The sequence below is a fragment of the Amblyomma mixtum genome, chromosome 1, assembly GCF_055824585.1.
Source record: "Amblyomma mixtum isolate Tamu chromosome 1, ASM5582458v1, whole genome shotgun sequence".
In the NCBI taxonomy this organism is placed as follows: domain Eukaryota; kingdom Metazoa; phylum Arthropoda; class Arachnida; order Ixodida; family Ixodidae; genus Amblyomma; species Amblyomma mixtum.
Window position 1 is genome coordinate 162,427,012 of NC_143012.1, and position 16,548 is coordinate 162,443,559.

The window sequence follows — 16,548 nt, forward strand, 5'->3', positions numbered from 1 at the left end:
GAGGACAGCGGCGTCCGCGGCGCTTTTTGTGTTGCTGCGTTCGGACACTGCAAGACAGATGGCGGCACAGAACTGTCTTGCAGCTATTTTTCTTTTGAATGTTTCCTAAATAAAATGTTTTTTTCTCGCGCCCGTTTCATCGAGATTTCGCCGCGAAAAGAGGGGCCCAGGGGAGGGGGGGGGGGGCATCAGTTTAGATTTTTCGAATCTAAGCACCCCCCTCTCACCTTTGGGCATCGCGATCGTGAAAAAAAGGGGGTGCTTAGAATCGAGTAAATACGGTAGGCACACTATAGCCAGTCGATAACTGGTGCACCTTAATCTTTCCGCCTATGAAGAAAACCGCGCGAGCTGCTGCCCCGCTGCTCACGGCAGCCTCAACGGCCGTTTTATCTTGTTTGTTGAAGACTAGCCCTCTGCAGGCAAAAATGTGCTGCATGTGTTCCCCCCTCCCCCCCCACACCCCTAAAAAAAAAAAGATGACTATGAAGTTCAGACGTTAAAAAATATCACGCTTGATTTTCGATTATATACGACACCCGGATTATACGACGGTTTCGCGCGGTCCCCTGAATGTCGTATAATCGAGGTTCCACTGTACATGATTCCCCAAATGATGCCTATCATACAAGCTTCAGCAGACATTACAAAGGAGATCCCACATTTCTTAAGACAGCCACAATGCCCCGAATGGTTCTGTGTTGCACGAGTGTTTTAAGCAACAATAGCCAAAATCCAGTTGGACTGACTGGAGAGAGGCACGCAGCAACGTCAACTGCCGTTGAGTTATTAACAGGACGGCAGTCAATTGAGTGGGAGTTATCAGCTCAGATGGCAATAAAGTCTGGCCCGACTATATCGAAGTCTGCGGGAATCTGAATTTGCTTCGCTATATCTAGACTATGGGAAAGAAATACATGTATATATACCGGCAAATTCAACTATTGCCGCTGAAAGAACTGGTCCAGCATTCCCTGAACATATTTCGCGAGTGCAGACTTCAGGATCGCGGCCTCCATGCCGTCCAAGTGCAAACACTCTGAACTCCCGAGATCATGTGATGGGAACCAGAAATTGATATCACTTCGTTATAACCGCTGTATCGCTGTGACTTTGCTATAACCAGGCTAGACACTACTTACTGCTGCCGTACATTCCCAAATTACACGAAAGATAGCTTTCCCGGCTGCCTCATTTCCTAAACAATAGCTCCGACCTATGGACGCACATGAACACACAAAGTAGCAAGAGAAACTGCAATCAAGCACGCCTACACTACACTGCCTCGGTCCTGTGCAACGTTCGGCCAGGTGCAAAGCACGAAGCTTGCGCAGAAATTGAAATCTAAATAAAACATGATGTTTTGAAATAAAAATGCAAGTGAATTTGGCTTCTTAATGGGGCACACAAGCCACAATCACATCTTCGAGAGGTTTTGGTGTTTTGAGGAAATAGCTGCCCTACAACGAAGAGCCAGTCAGTTCAATGGCAAGCTAGAAAACAACTATTTCGCACTAACAGCAGTCAAAACTAGCCAAAATAACTGCCATTTGAGGTTAGAACTAGGGGTGTGAAAAGAAACACGACTCCGCAAACGACAACCACCACGAGATACAATTCAATCACACACAATTCGAAGTATGCAACCGTGTTTGCAGTGCAGCCAAGAACAAGAAACTTGGATTGCGCAATCTCTGACCCGTGGCCTCTCCGGATGGCAGACATAGCTGCGAGGCATGCCCCTGATCAGAACGAAAGAGTGTCAACATTGCCCCTCGGCATCTGCCGAAAGATGGTGAATTGACGTTCATCACACCAGGGACATGCCACCACCGCACACACACACATCTAGGCACACTTAACTTATAGGTGCCCAACTAAAATGCCCAGCTTCACCCATTCCAGGCTTGATCACTTAACACAAGCCCCCCATTATTGACAGTTTCTTAAACCAAGCATCATGCCAAAGTGCCAATTCATGCAAGTATCGCTAAAACGTTCCAACATCAGATCTGCATATTCACTCCTGTCAAACACTGTAACCCAAGTCCAATCATATCGGTACCTTGGAATCACTATCTCCAGCAAATTAACCTGGTCGGAACACATCTTATCTCTAGCATCTAGAGCATCAAAATCACTTGGCCTCATCCGAAGATCCCTGTACCTAGCCCCTCCTTCTGTTCGAAAATTAGCATACGAAACATTCACCCGTACCATACTTGATTATGCAGCGGCTATATGGAATCCTCACCAAGCATACCTAATTAACACCTTAGAAGCCGTTCAAAACCGAGCAGCCCGTTTTATATCCTCAAATTACAATAGACACAGCAGTATCACCAGTATTAAATCTTCACTTAACATCCCGCCACTAGAGCTCCGACGGAAAATTGCACGACTCTGCCTCTTTCATAAGTTATATTACAATTTTCCTGATCTTCGTGACACATTATTACTAGCTCCCATCAGAACATCGCGCCGCCTGTTTAACCTCCTCAGCATTCAACGTATACATGGATCGACCTTGGCATTTAATAAATCTTTTCTTCCAACTGCAATAGAAAATTGGAACCTGCTACCCGACTACATTGTTAACGAGCGCGACGCTACTAAATTTCGACAGGCATTAATTAATCACTGTACTGAATAAAAGACTTCACAAACTTCACCCAGTTACACTTATTCTTTTTCTTGTTGTTGTTACTGCCTAATTCAGCCATGCGCCCTTCATTATTGACCAACGTTGTATTGTGATGTATCGTTTTTCATTTTATTGTATTGCATTATGTTTTGTTGTATTAACGTATTATTCTCAACTGCATTTGCTTTGTCCCCCCCCCCCCCCTTATGTAATGCCTCAACAGAGGCCTTTAAGGGTAAAATAAATGATGATAAATGATGATGATAAATATCTGCCATTTCTGCCCAAGAAATAGTGCACGGGGTTTGCCTAGAAAAACCTGTTCAACGAATGAGATTGCTCAAAGCCTAACAAATTCTGATTGTTTGAAAGAAACGAAATTTCAGATGACAATTTTTTTTTTTTTTGTGACCTCACGAAGTTGCTGTATACCATTGCGTTACAAGTGCTTGGCTGCTACTGCAAGCCACCTCTCAAAACTAAGTGCCGCCCTTGTGGAGGGAAAACAGCTTCGTCAGTTGTGCGGCTCGTTACTGGGGCAGAGTACGGGTTGGACACTCACCAGCTTGGCGCCCTTCTTGCGGCCCAGGGGCAGTGCATAGTGGGCCTCATACCACTGCCGGAAGGGTGTCGCATCGATGAGCACAATTGCGTTCTTCACCAGGGTCTTGGTGCGCACCAGCTCGTTGTTGCTGGCATTGTACACCACATCGATGATACGCGTCTTACGCGTGCAGTCTGCAACACACCAGGATGGAAAAACACGATCAGCCTCACGCGCAACCCGAAAAGACCCAAAGACCAGCAAGCAAGAGCAGAACCAGCCGACATAAAGCATCGTGCTACAGCGTCCAGGGCTTCACGTAATCCGCATACACATCATTAGCAACCTAAGCGCTTCTCGGGACACACTGGCCTTTAATGGAACTGCTGCACATATCGTCCTCAGAATCGCAATAAGACTCAAATGACTACAAAACCATGTCCCCACAAACTTACTTAACAAGTGGAAGAAACTGCATCATACAATGCTACATGGAAGAACGGGGGCACATAGACTGAAAGCAGCACCGCACGAATTGCACATGAAGGAAATTTAGCATATCGAACTGTTTTTCACTGCTATAAACAAATTTCCGACACAACCGTCTTCTTACAAAAGACAGCTGTGTGGCCAAATCAAGTTTCTTTGAAGCTAACCAGTTAATCTTGCAAAAATGGCAGCTATCAGAGATAGTGCTTTATGTTATTGGGAATAACAGCATGTTGCGCCTGGAAGTAGCCAGCACACCTTTCTCTCCTGGGTACAGGCATGTGGATCAGTGCACTCTATCTTGCTCGACGAAGACTGCTCAGACTTGAGTGCAGATCCATGCCTTTCGACATGAACATGCTTTTTCGTACAAAAGTCTACATCATCCGCCATTCACAAATGGCCAAGCTTGCATGTGATGAGGGCTTGTACCTCACTAGAGTTAACATAAGATCTATATTTCGACCATTTTCAGTGCAGCCTTGTGGCGCTTCAGCTACAATGCATCATGTCAACCCACCAGTCCACAATTACCACACTTGCAAAACATGCTAAGCAGCTCAAAATCCCTTCACAGCATTATTGAGCTCAAAGTCCACCGACAGATTTTTGTACTAAGAGTACAAAAAAAAAAAAAATAGTCTGCAAATTTAGCTGCGTGCTAAACCTGCTTTTCACGGCAGTGTTCGAACAGAGTTCACTTGTGATATAGGCTAAGAACATCACTTCACTCAGCAATAAAAATTCATGAACACCTGGGCAACCCTAAGTTTGGTTTGGGCAATGCTCACTCAGACAATGCACAAAAAGAGGAAAAAAACTACGCAGTTCCAATTCCCCTGGCCACAGAGGACTGCATGCAGTGTGGCGTGCCCCACCATCAGAACAAAACGAGTGTCAACATTGCTCTCGGCATCTGCCGAAAGATGGTGAATTGACGTTCATCATAGCTGGGGCACACCTCTGCATTCAGGCCCACTGCGAACACCTTTGGGACAGCTGCACCCAACCCAGCAGCAGAGAGGCATCCCGCTAACAGGTGTCCAGTGTTTGGCCTGTTTAGCCCGAAACCATTTGTTTGCCGGGCCAGTTTTTGAAGCCCACACACTAGCACTGCATACACCTGTGAAACTGATGCCTGCGCAGGAGAAAGCACGGGTCGAGAGAACAAAAAGATCCTCACGTTCAGACGCCCAGGAGAAGTTACCGCAGTCGAGGCGGAGGGCACGGTACTTCTTGTTTCCTCCCCGCGTCCGTACCGTGTGGATGCGCTTGGGGCCAAGCTGCAGGGAACACAGACACACTAAGTCACAACTCAAGCGGTGAACACAGATCATCGGCCAACACAGTTGAAATGACATCCTTCACTCAGTGGCAGCAACAAATCCAAGGTATGCGCACTTTTTAAAGCTAAATTCCCACTGGCTACACATGAGAATTTCCTGCTAAGCACACACTGTCGTGCAGTACTGCTCCACATGAGTAATAAGCTGCCCGAGACCTAAATACCTTTGCCAGCTTCCTCTCTGCATGTGTCCATGCCCTGTGCAACACATTTGTTCTGTAACCACTCTTCCCCTCCACTCCTGTATACCCTAAAATGCAGATAACGGTTGCCACGCAGAGGGACTGAAAAATTCACCACTCCCTAAGACACACTACCCCCAATTCAGCAGTTGAGAACACAAGAAACAGTTCCAGGAAACAAGGGCTACCTGCAGCCTTTCCAAGTCCCCTCGTTGCAAAGACAAGTCTACTGGACAACAGTGCAGACTAATATCCGCGCCACACACGCACAAGAAATGGCAGTGAATGCTTTAATGCCATTATTTCCGGAGTTGGTGCTACACGTCCACATTTAATGCCATTATTGAAAGTTAAGATGACAACAACGCTTGCACGATAGTCTAAAGTTTAATCTGAATATAAACATTGCTAATGAGCACAATATATCGGGAATGTTGTTCAAATGTAATGGAAAAACGATTTTTCAGAAAATACGGCTGCTCCTGCTTTATAAGTCGAAAAAGTAGCCATAAACTTGAATCTCGGCACACACGTAGAGAGTGCCTGTCAATAAGGCTGGCTAAAATGGCGCTCTTGGCATCGAAAATGCGGTATAGATACCTCATGTTAAGAATTGACCATTTCCTACTGGTTAGGAGGTTGTTACTAACAAAGCTGCATGCTTTTCTGCACGTGGAATGGGGACGAGAGTACGCATTGCACGGGCGAATGAGTTGTGGCAAACTCAGTAGGTCGTGAATGGCAGTAAGGCTAATGCCATTAAATTTATGCGTGTGGCACCGCACGAATGCCATTAAAACTTAAGGCAGTAAGCACTTAATGGCATTAAATCTGTCCGTGTGGCACGGGTATAAAACACTTAAGTAACGAACTGTCAGAGCATACCCTGTAGCCAATCTGCCTATTTCACCTTAACATGCACTTCTGGCTGACAAGTTGTGTGCGATCCATCCACAGCAGCCCGAGCACCACAAGGCACACGGGCTAGCACGTGGTCCAACCGGCATTCTTGCTGTTCCCTGCTTTTAAGGCGAGGCCTCCTGGTCAGAGAGGACTAGCGTAGAGAACAGGGGATCCCACACAGTACCAACGTGGGCATGACATTCCAGACTCAAGAGCAGCACGCACTGTGCAGCACTATACTCATCTCATGATCTCACATCCCAAATCAACTCGGGCCACGAGAGACGCTGTGAATAATTTCGACCTCGTGGGTTCTTTTAACGTGTGCCAACATCACACGGTACACGCGTCTACTGGCATTTTGCCTCCGTTGAAATGCAACCACTGTGGCAGAGATCAAACCAGCACTTCCGGGTCAGCAGCTGAGTACCATAACCCCCGAGCCACCGCAGCAGAGCTAAATGATTTAAGTATCCATTTGGGAACAGAACATTTCAAGCAGCGCCTCAACAATGCCTTCTCCCCACTTGTGCTAGTAAAGAACATAACAGCCAGCATTCCATTCATACAATAAGCTCAGTGGCATGTGTCCACTTGGTAAGTCGTAAATGTAGGCAGAAAAAATCAGACCTGTACCAGTACAGTTCTGAGCAGGCTTGTCTAGTGCTCTGCAGAGCAAACATGGAATTTATAAGCAGGTAATAGGTTCCACCAGGCGCTTCAGCACAGGCATGTAACCTACAATGTTCCACAGTACACCTGTTAAGCACTCAATAACAAGCCTCTGCACAGCCACGCACGTGCAGAATGCCCCTGCATCTAATGCGGTCATGAATCAATGCAGAATGGTGCAGGAGAAAGGGACCTCGATGTGCTGCTTCGTGTCATCTGCCCTTTGCACGAGCTTGCTACAGGCTTGGCCCTAAGCGCACGATAGTTGACTGCCAAGAGATACTCCTCTATGTCACATGTCTCAAGCAATTGGGTAATGCCAGCGTACGTTTCTGCCCACACCCATCACCAGATGCTAGATTGGTTATGTTAACTGTCATCGGGGAACTGAGGCGGCAGTAATTTCGCCGCCCTGGCTTAAGTGAAAGCCAGCTAAGCGGCAATAAAGAAGTATTACACTCTAGATGGCGCTACGCTTCGCAGTCTTGCCGTTATCAGCGCCATCCCCCGGCATGCACTGCTACCTACTAACGAAAAAAAAAAAAAAAAGCCCACGTAACGGTGACTTTTCTCTTCCCCAGCAATCCTTTATTTTTTCAAGAAGTACTTTGATTTGGGCTCGTTGGTTCATATCTTGAAAGTAGTTCGGACGGCGCGAAAACAACAAAGACAAAGGAGACACCCGTCCTGTTGTGTTCGTGTCTCCTTGTCTTTGTTGTTTTTGCGCCGTCCGAACTACTTTATTTTTTGTCCATGGAAAAAATTCATCACAAAAACTATGCACTCGACTTCTTGGCCGATCCCCCTGTGTGCGCATGCACAATTGTACGAGGTTAACAACGACTGCACCGCGAGAACATCTCGGGCAGCCCCGAAGCTCGATGAACAGAAATGGCGACAAGCATGTCTGGGCAGAGGCCACACAAGGCCAAGCGTGCAGCAGCAAGACGAACTAAAGAGGCACCGCAGAACAGCACTGGCTAATACTTCACCACACAAAGTGAGACATGCCCAAGCTTGCCCCAGCGATTCCGGAATCCAGAGGCTGCGATGAGCCGGTCAACATGCAACGCGGTCACGCCGTGGTCAGCCGAATAACCATACTCACCTTTGTGTTTGCCGCGGGCCGGCCGAGCTCGAACTTCCTCTTCTTTCGCAGGGGCTTGCGCTTGCCACCTGTCTTCCTACGCTTGTGCCAATGGTCACGGGAGATACCTGCGCCAAGACGCACGGGTCACAACACTGCACACTCAGAGCACACTTCAACCACCACCGCTCCCCGACTTAACGCGTGAAGGCATCAGGAACAGTTTTCACATCAGGGCATTCAGCCGAAAGATGGTATTAGTTCGTTCATCATACGACAGCCTTCACAGCATCCTTCGACAAGACAGCAATGCCGGCGCCGACGCCGCCATGGAGCACGTAACCTGGCGCGACGAACCACCTCTGCCTCGCGCGACACTTGAGGACCCGCGCCATAAGAAATTAGTTTTGAGCGACTGTACGAGGTTCCTAAGCATGCATAAAAGTAACCAGCTGAGGGACTCACACGTGTGGCCGGGTGAGCATTCATGTTAACAGCACTAAGAGACGCGGTAGTTGATAGTGCATTCTAAATTTGCAAACGTCGACGGCGAAAAACAACTTCGCATTACCAATAAAAGAAACATTCCAGCGTAATTATATCCAAACATAAAGTCACGAAAAGCAGTCATAGCACAGATTACGATGGATTCCGAACGAGTAAAGTGCAAGCGCCTTACCCATGATGGCGAATGGGCCGGAAAGAGACTGGCAGAACCGCGGAGCACGACGGGATCGCTGTCGGGTGATGACGATGATGATGGTGGCGTAGCCCTTTGGAGCCGAAGAAAATTTAAAAACAAACAAATGTCAGGTGGCGCCGTCTACGATAAACATGGCGGAAGTTTCCCCGTCGGCTGCTCTCACCGCTAACGTTGTTAAAGGTAAAAAAGAATCATGAATTTGCTTGATTGTCCCTTCTGTTCTTGAACTGTTCACGAAACTCTGAGTTTTCTTCTCTTGCAATCGAATCAGTGCAAGGCGCGGACGCTAAGCTCCGCGTTCGTTTTGACGTAACTCTGCGGCGGGGTCGCAAAGCAGTTTTGTGTCGGTGTTTTGATTACTCGCAGATGTGGCCGAGATATATTCGCGCCTTTTCGATCACAAGCCGTTCCTGCAAGGGGAAATGAAGTTCTTCGTGAAGGAGTTTGAGGTGAGCAAACGTCCTTCCTTCTGAGCACTTGCTTTGGCATGCCGACTAGCCGTGTTTCTAGCAGCTGTACTGCTGCAGCACGGTTCAAGATCTGGAATGATGGTTTCGGGCGTGTTTCTGGCGTAGCTGTAGCTGAGCTAACGCCGTTACCTGCGAGTTATTGCGCACAGTCTTGATTCGTACGCTAGCATCATGCATTCAATAGACACCGTCTGTAATAACTGCAGGCTGGAACTGGAGAGCGGCGCACTTGTTGAAAGCGAAACTGGAATTCGGATACTGCCGCTTGCAGCACGGCCGAGTTAAATGAACATCGCGATTGTGAACAATGCATGCTTCAGTGCTCTGCTTCGCTTGGGGAGCTTCCTTCTCACAGGCGCGCACGCTTGCGTGATATATCGTCGGAGGTGGAGGCTCATCTGGATCTGAATTTCCTGCTGGCGTGAAAGGAATGACGAATTTCTTCCATCCTTTGCAATCTTTGCTGTTGACACCAGTGTGATTTGCTCGGAACGTGCAGCTGATAACTATGGGAAAAGTTATTGAAGTGTTTGCGTTTCACGCCCTTTTTTTCTTGCAGTGTAACTTAAAAGCTCAGGCACAGATTTCCACCCAAGCCATAAAAAAAAAAAAAAAACATCCGCATCACTGCACTGACATTTTCTGCTGCCATTTATTTAACAGCATACACGGTTCCACGGCTTTGTGTTGTCACATGGAATGAGTGCTAAACGGTTGCACGTTGTGTTGAGTGCAGTAGAAGTACTCATAAATTACAATATGTTTCAAAATATGGCTTTCTTGTTGGTTTAGGATTGGGAGTTCAGTACTTCTGTATAAAAAACAGTCTCACTGTCCTCCCCACAGTGGTATTCCTCCTTACTCCTCAAATTTAACTCTGCTAGCCAGCATGCTGCATGCTTTTTCTTTCTGTACGCAACATATAGATGGCGCTTTTGTCTGGTGGCCTTTAGGAACTGCTTGCAGGAAATGGCCAACCTTTAAAGGGAATGTGGTCATTGTAGCAGAGTTCATAGTCCTTGCGTTGTGTGCGTTCAGGAGAAACGTGGTGACCGTGAGGTGCAGCAGCTGTTCGAAGTTCTGGAGGACGTGACCGAAATCCGGGAGACGCAGATTGACCGGGCATGTCGTGCCGCAGACCAGGGGCTCTGCAGCCTGGCGGGCAACCTCGAGGTGGCGCTCAGCATGTGCCACCGCATCCTCGAGGCCGAGGACAAGGTGAACTCGGTGAGTGCAACTGCTTCAGCACTTCTTCACTCTTGCCAGCTGTGTGCGGTTCCTGTATGTGGCGGAGTGGGTGAGGGAAGAAATGCGGGTTAATGACATCCTAGTTGAAATCAAGAGGAAGAAATGGGCTTGGGCAGGGCATGTAATGCGAAGGCAAGATAACCGCTGGTCTTTAAGGGTAACTAACGGAGTGGATTCCAAGAGAAGGAAAGCGTAGCTGGGGGAGGCAGAAAGTTAGGCAGGCGGATGAGATTAAGAAGTTTGCGGGGATACGGTGGCCGCAACTGGCAAAGGACAGGGTTAATTGGAGAGACATGAGAGAGGCCTTTGCCCTGGAGTGGGCGTAGTCAGGCTGATGATCATGATGATGATGTCTGTAACCTGTATGTGGGATTGCCTGTAGGGTAAACGGTGTTGGCATTTTCATAGCGTGTTGCCGAAACATCTACGTCTTTTGCTGGCCAGCGTTGATGTCACCCTATTATTGAGGTGAGATGGTGTGTGGGCACTCTCAAGAGTGTGCCCCATGTGACTGTGTGATCCAGGCATGTCTCAGAATTGGAGGGCTGTGCCTTAAGGGGACAGGGTAAGCCTTATATTTCCTCTGTATTTTAGGGCGTTTCAGTGCACTTTTCTCTGCAACGAATAGAGATGGCACCTTCCTGTCTATGTCATTTTTATCGTTGCTCTCTGCCTTTCGACTGAACCAAAACTATGTAACACTGTTAAAGTACTAATTTTTCATGAATTTTTTCTCTTGAGGACAAGATATAAGGTCACTTTTTGTGTTGTTTCTGTCTGTAAAATAAAAACGCTTAATTGCACATTCGTAAGAGGGCGGAGTGGGTGAGCGAAGAAACGTGGGTTAATGACATCCTAGTCAAAAAACAAGAGGAAGTGAGATTGGGCATGGCATGTACTGCGGAGGCTCAAGGCTGGTCTTTGAGGGTAACGGAGCGTATTCCAAGAGCAGGCAAGTGTAGCAGGGGGCGGCAGAAAGTTAGGTGGGCGGACGAGATTAGGAAGTTTGTGGGGATATGGTGGCCGTAGCTGGCAAAGGACAGGGTCAATTGGAGGGACATGGGAGAGGCCTTTGCCCTGCAGTGGGCGTAGTCAGGCTGATGATGATGATGATTTTTGGTTCAGTATGTTCCCACATGCCCACATAGATTACACGCAAACGTTTGGTCTTCTGATTTGTATGGCTTTCAAGACAATGGTATTGCTGTAGCAATAAATCTTGTTTTGAGGTAAATCAGTTTATAGTAAAGAGTAACTTTAATACGAATTTTTCGGCTGTGCCAACACTTCCTGACTGGTTTATTCCATTGGAATGACCTCTATAGCCATTAGCCAACTCATCTTAGTGTTTTTTGCTAATCGTTTAGTTTCCTGGGCTTTTTTTTTTACTTCATATGCTGCTCAGCCAGCAGAGGAAACGTGTAAACGGTCAACATCTCTCAGCCGGCGGGGAGAGTTACAGATTCACATTAACCCAAAGGGCTCTAGAACCTTGGCTCTTGCTTTCTTACCGTTGTTGAATGTCGATGAGGCACTAAAATGCTAGCGGTGAGCCTAAGAGCTCCAAGATTGTGCATAATTATCTTTTTACTCCAAGTGAACTGAAAAACGCTCAGCTCTGGTCATAGAGTTGTATTTCAAATGGCTGGCAAGAGACTGCCTCCTCAAGAATGCTGGCCCACTTCCTCTTCTTCAAAGCTGTTATTTAAAGTTTATGGTTTATGGGGGTTTAACGTCCCAAAGCAACTCAGGCTATGAGGGACACCGCAGTGAAGGGCTCCGGATAATTTCAACCACCTGGGGCTCTTTAACGTGCACTGGCATCGCACAGTACACGGGCCTCTGGAATTTCGCCTTCATTGAAATTCGGCCGCCGCAGCCGGGATTGAACCCGCGTCTCTCAGGTCAGCAGCCGAGCGCCATAACCGCTGAGCCTCCGCGGCGGACTGTTATTTAAAGGAAAATATACAACGCATGAAGATGAGCGATACTGGAAAAGATGCAGAAAAGAATGTCCTATCAGAAATCAAACAAAATTAAAAATCGATTTTTGAAAAAACTTTTGCTTACTCTGTCCCTTAAGGGTATGACATGATAGTATAACGATAGTGTAAATTTTGGCAATTTTGACAAGTTATATGCACGGAGGGGTTGCTTTGCCTGCTAGCTTCCCAAAAGTTCATGTATTTTGATGCGATGGAGGCAAAATTTGTTGAGCCACAACACCGAGGGTGATTGCGCTTTCGAAATTCTAAAAACTGATGGATATTACTTATGGTGGGCGGCACGCCTCTCAGTAATTAAGGAGCCTAACAGTAGTAGTTAAAAAGACAACTATTCAGTATTAGTTAACCAGTGTGCTAGTTAGCTGTATTCTAATGCAGTACGCTGTTGACAGTGCTATGCCGAAAAAAGTGCTCTTCTTAATTTTTTCGGCTTACTTTTTAAGATGGCTATTTTTAATGATTGCAGGAAATCTTAGATGGAACGCCCTGTATATGAAGTCTCCTGTAAGTGGGCTTTCATGCATTGAGAGTTGGTGGATTGAGTCATATTTCATTTCTCAGAGAAATCGTTATCTCGTGACTTGACATGTTGCTATGTGCCTGCACTCGGATCGGTGCTAGTAAGTAATTATCCCCTTCTCTAATTAGCCATGCCTGTGAGCTTTGCCACTTTTGTTTGGTATGCTTGTGTAAGTGCTACCAACCACTGCATTTCTAGAAAGACAGCAGAAAAAAGAAATGAGATCATCATTACAGCAGTGAACTCTTTTTCAGAGAAGTGTTAGGAGCAGGCAGCTTCTATGATTTGTGGAAATTACTGATGGGCAGATTCACGCTTTGATGAAGGGCCATTCAGTGCCTTGGTCCGACTGTAAGATTGTGGAATGTGACGAACTTGCTGTGAAACATCCTCATGAATACTTGAGGAGACTTCTCTCTAGGAGCAAGAGGGCCGCAGATTCATTTCACTGAGGTCATTCAGCCATTTGGAATGCATAGGTACGCAGTTGCAGCTTTGCCGAACCCACAGTCCAACAGTGATTCATCGCCATTTTTTCCGAAATAACGAGAAACAGGTTTTGGTAACTTTCAGTTCTGAAGACTGTCTCTTGTCTGAGTCCATCAGTCTTAGTCACTGTTCCTTATGTTCCCAATATGGTGAGCCTTTTTTTTTCCAGGACTGATGAGTAGTACTGTAACCAGATTTGAGTGCACAAGGTAAAAATGTATTACTGAGGTGCAAGTTGAGCTTAAACTGTGGCTGTCCTAAAGAAGTCACTTCTCTACCAAAGAATGGAATTCCCGCGCGCTTCAGCAGTGGAGCTGGTGGAGGAGCTTTCAGTGTGCAAAAAGTGACGAGGGGAGAGGGAAAGGCTTGAAGACGCTGAAATTCAAATTTTGGCTGCATACAACTCAGCTTCTACAAAATTCTTGCTGGAGGATTTTCATGAAGCAGCATCCTTCAACATCCCAGGCATGCCGCACCTTAAGAGCCCCCTTTCAGAGCCCCTTTAATTGATATCAGAGCAATAAAGGTATGGGCACACAGAATAAAACTACAAAAGCATTGTTCCAACAGTGCACTTGTCTTGTGATCGTCTGTGCCCTCTGATATTGGAGTGCATATTGCAACCGCGCAAAACGACGTGGGACGAAGAGAGGAAAGCACAGGACAAGACGCAGAACTTCAATGCACTCCATTGTCAACCACCAACTAGCCCGCCTCCACTTGTTACATGTGCTACCTTCTGATATCACTTAAAACTAATCTCTTCTATACATCTGCACATTGTTGTGTGCTGTGAGACTTAATGTAGTGAGATAAAACTTCATGCACTTGGTTCTCCATGTGTAATTTGCAGGTACTAGCTCAAGTTTGCATCCTGCAACTTCGCAGAGGGTCCTACCTCCCTTATTCTGTGGTACTTCTGTTGGCTGATTTTCGTTGCTTGTGCACTGCAGTTTAACTTGCCCGTACATCTTGCCACAGGCGGACGACTTGTCGGAGCGGCGCGAGCGACGTCGGTGCGAGTGGAACCAGTTTGAGCAGGACGTCCAGGACAAGGTTGCCAGGATGGACCAGGCCTTCGAGGACAAGGAGCGTGAGCTCATCGACCACTACCGCCGCATCCGCGAGAAGCTGCAACCCCCAGCTCAGAAGAGTGACCAGTAGCCATCACATTGTGGAGAAGGAAGAGCCTGGGCCATCAGGAGCCAAAGCGGCAGCTGTCTCTCAAGTTGGAGCGGTGTAAAATTCGCTACAGAGAGAACTAAACACACACACTAGACAGAGCGGCCGTTGTGTGTTCTGCGTCTGGGTTGCTGTGTTAACTTTTATATTGCTCACATGCACTGACTAGCCCAAAAATGTTTTTTTAATTTCCTGTGAAGTGCGTCTCACGGGTCGACACTGACCGTCTTCTGAATGGACTTTGCGCTCTCCAAGGCTGAAGACATCCCATGACCCCACTGCATGAAGCCTGTGGCGTTGTGCATACTGGCAAGAGCTGCAGCTACACTGAGTTTGTGCATTGCGTCTTTATTTTTTCAGCCGGGCACACACAGATGAACTACCTCAAATGCTGTGCCATTGCGTGGGTATATTTTCTTTCGTGATGAACTGTGCTCTCAGGAACAGATGGGGAACTCTGTTCATGCCTACTTTTCTTCTTGTGAGTGAAAGCAAAAATATATGACATTTGTGACAAACAACTTCATCGGCTGTGCCTCATTGATCATTTCTGAAAAAAAAAGCATCATTTAGTGTGAGTTAAGAAAAGACGGTTTGTGTCTTGTGGTTATTTTAGAGGAGTGCGTATGTGTGCTTTTGTTGTTTTGTCTTGTGTGTAATTTGCACTCGCACAAGAACTGAATGACAGGTGTCAAAGCAGCTAGCCTCCGCCCAAGTTCATTCGTTCGAGTTCTTTTCCCAACAGTTCTGCGTGCTGAACAGAAGGGGGGATGATTGACAAGTCCACAAGAGAGAAAACGAAATGGTCACAAGTCGAGTTCATATTGTTTATATCGAACAGTTAGAACATCCCTTTTAAAATCCCATGCAAAAGTATAGCAGTATTGCTTGTATTTTATGAACTCGCATTCAAAGAAACATTCAACATTCAAATGGCGTGCCACACCCCTGTAGGTGACGGTTCTCCTAACAGCACTTTTGTGTCACTTCAAGTCTGGCTTCTCTGTAGTGTTCATGATGATGCTGCCTCATTTTTGCCTTTTTTTTTTACCCAGTTCCATCTGGATGTTTCATAACATTTTTTTGGAACTGGTCTTATCTTCTATGGAACTGTATGGCTGGAGCCTTGTGAGACAAAATGAGATAAAAGCAGAAAAACATTCATGGATCACATATTGAGATACTGAAGATACAACCTAAAGCGAAACTTGTGACACATGCTAAGAATTATCCGCTGTTAATGCAATTACTAGTGCAAGTGATGCTGCTTGCACTTGTTGTTTTTGCACAAAGGTCTTCATGGGTCGTACAGGTGTGGTGCAGAACAAATGGGTGAGAGATGTGCTTCCAAAGGTAGCACCAGACTTTCCAGGCTAGGAGGTTGCTCCAGTCCGCTGGGGGCATTGTGTGGTAGCCAGTAATATGTAACTGCCTGCCACATGTATAAGCTTACCACTTAAGAGAATAACGGCTCGCTAATGCATGTTCCTCTACACAAACGAGATCATGCACGTCGAATTCTGCGTGTAGCTAGGGCTCAGTTTAAGTTAAGTGCTTCACGGATGACCCTCTTGAATCAAAAATAATTTTTGCTTGTACTTGTACCAGAATGAAAATTTTGCGATGTTCCTGTTCATTTCTGGTTCAGGTAGGTTGCTATGCAAAGTATGCTGGGGTATCCTCCTGCCTTTGAAGTTCACTTTTTGAAGCACTTTTCACAGAAAAGACCACTTTGAAAAAATACCCGATAGATGGTTTTCTATTAGATGCACGTTAACTAACCCCAGACCTTAGAGGTGTAATCCGAAATAAAGCTCTCGTCATTGCTATTCTGCTCGTTCCTTTAACCCTTTATAAAGCGCAAGCTTTATGCATGTCTCAGATGCATAAAAATGATAAAATTGCACTCAGAATGACTCTAGGAATTGAATGGTATCACTTTTAAGCCGTTTCAAACACTATTTGTAGATAAGCGGTGCACAATTGTACCAACAACTCCGTAAAGAGAGACCTCAAATGTGGTACGTATTCGTGCCTCAGTCTTTCCGACGTATAAGACAACTT

The 16,548-nt window shown here is 46.4% G+C and overlaps 2 protein-coding genes across 2 annotated transcripts in view; one reads left to right on the plus strand and one right to left on the minus strand.

The window, feature by feature from the left end:
- The window catches only part of LOC149369581 (small ribosomal subunit protein eS8-like), an 18,870-nt gene extending 10,264 nt beyond the window's left edge, over positions 1–8,606 (minus strand). Inside the window, exons 1-5 of the mRNA XM_089575926.1 lie at positions 8,546–8,606; positions 7,888–7,994; positions 4,861–4,960; positions 3,169–3,382; positions 1,700–1,782 (exon numbers count right to left, since the gene is read on the minus strand). Of these exons, the coding sequence (XP_089432052.1) occupies positions 1,700–1,782; positions 3,169–3,382; positions 4,861–4,960; positions 7,888–7,994; positions 8,546–8,549 (508 nt within the window). The 5' untranslated portion in view covers positions 8,550–8,606. The remainder of the gene's footprint in view (positions 1–1,699; positions 1,783–3,168; positions 3,383–4,860; positions 4,961–7,887; positions 7,995–8,545) is intronic.
- On the plus strand, positions 8,602–15,005 carry Muted (biogenesis of lysosome-related organelles complex 1 subunit 5). The gene is made up of 4 exons (XM_089558985.1): positions 8,602–8,749; positions 8,936–9,018; positions 10,078–10,266; positions 14,284–15,005. Exons 1-4 carry the CDS (start codon positions 8,701–8,703, stop codon positions 14,464–14,466), a joined length of 504 nt encoding a protein of 167 aa, XP_089415111.1. The 5' UTR covers positions 8,602–8,700; the 3' UTR covers positions 14,467–15,005.
- Positions 15,006–16,548: the final 1,543 nt, after the last annotated feature.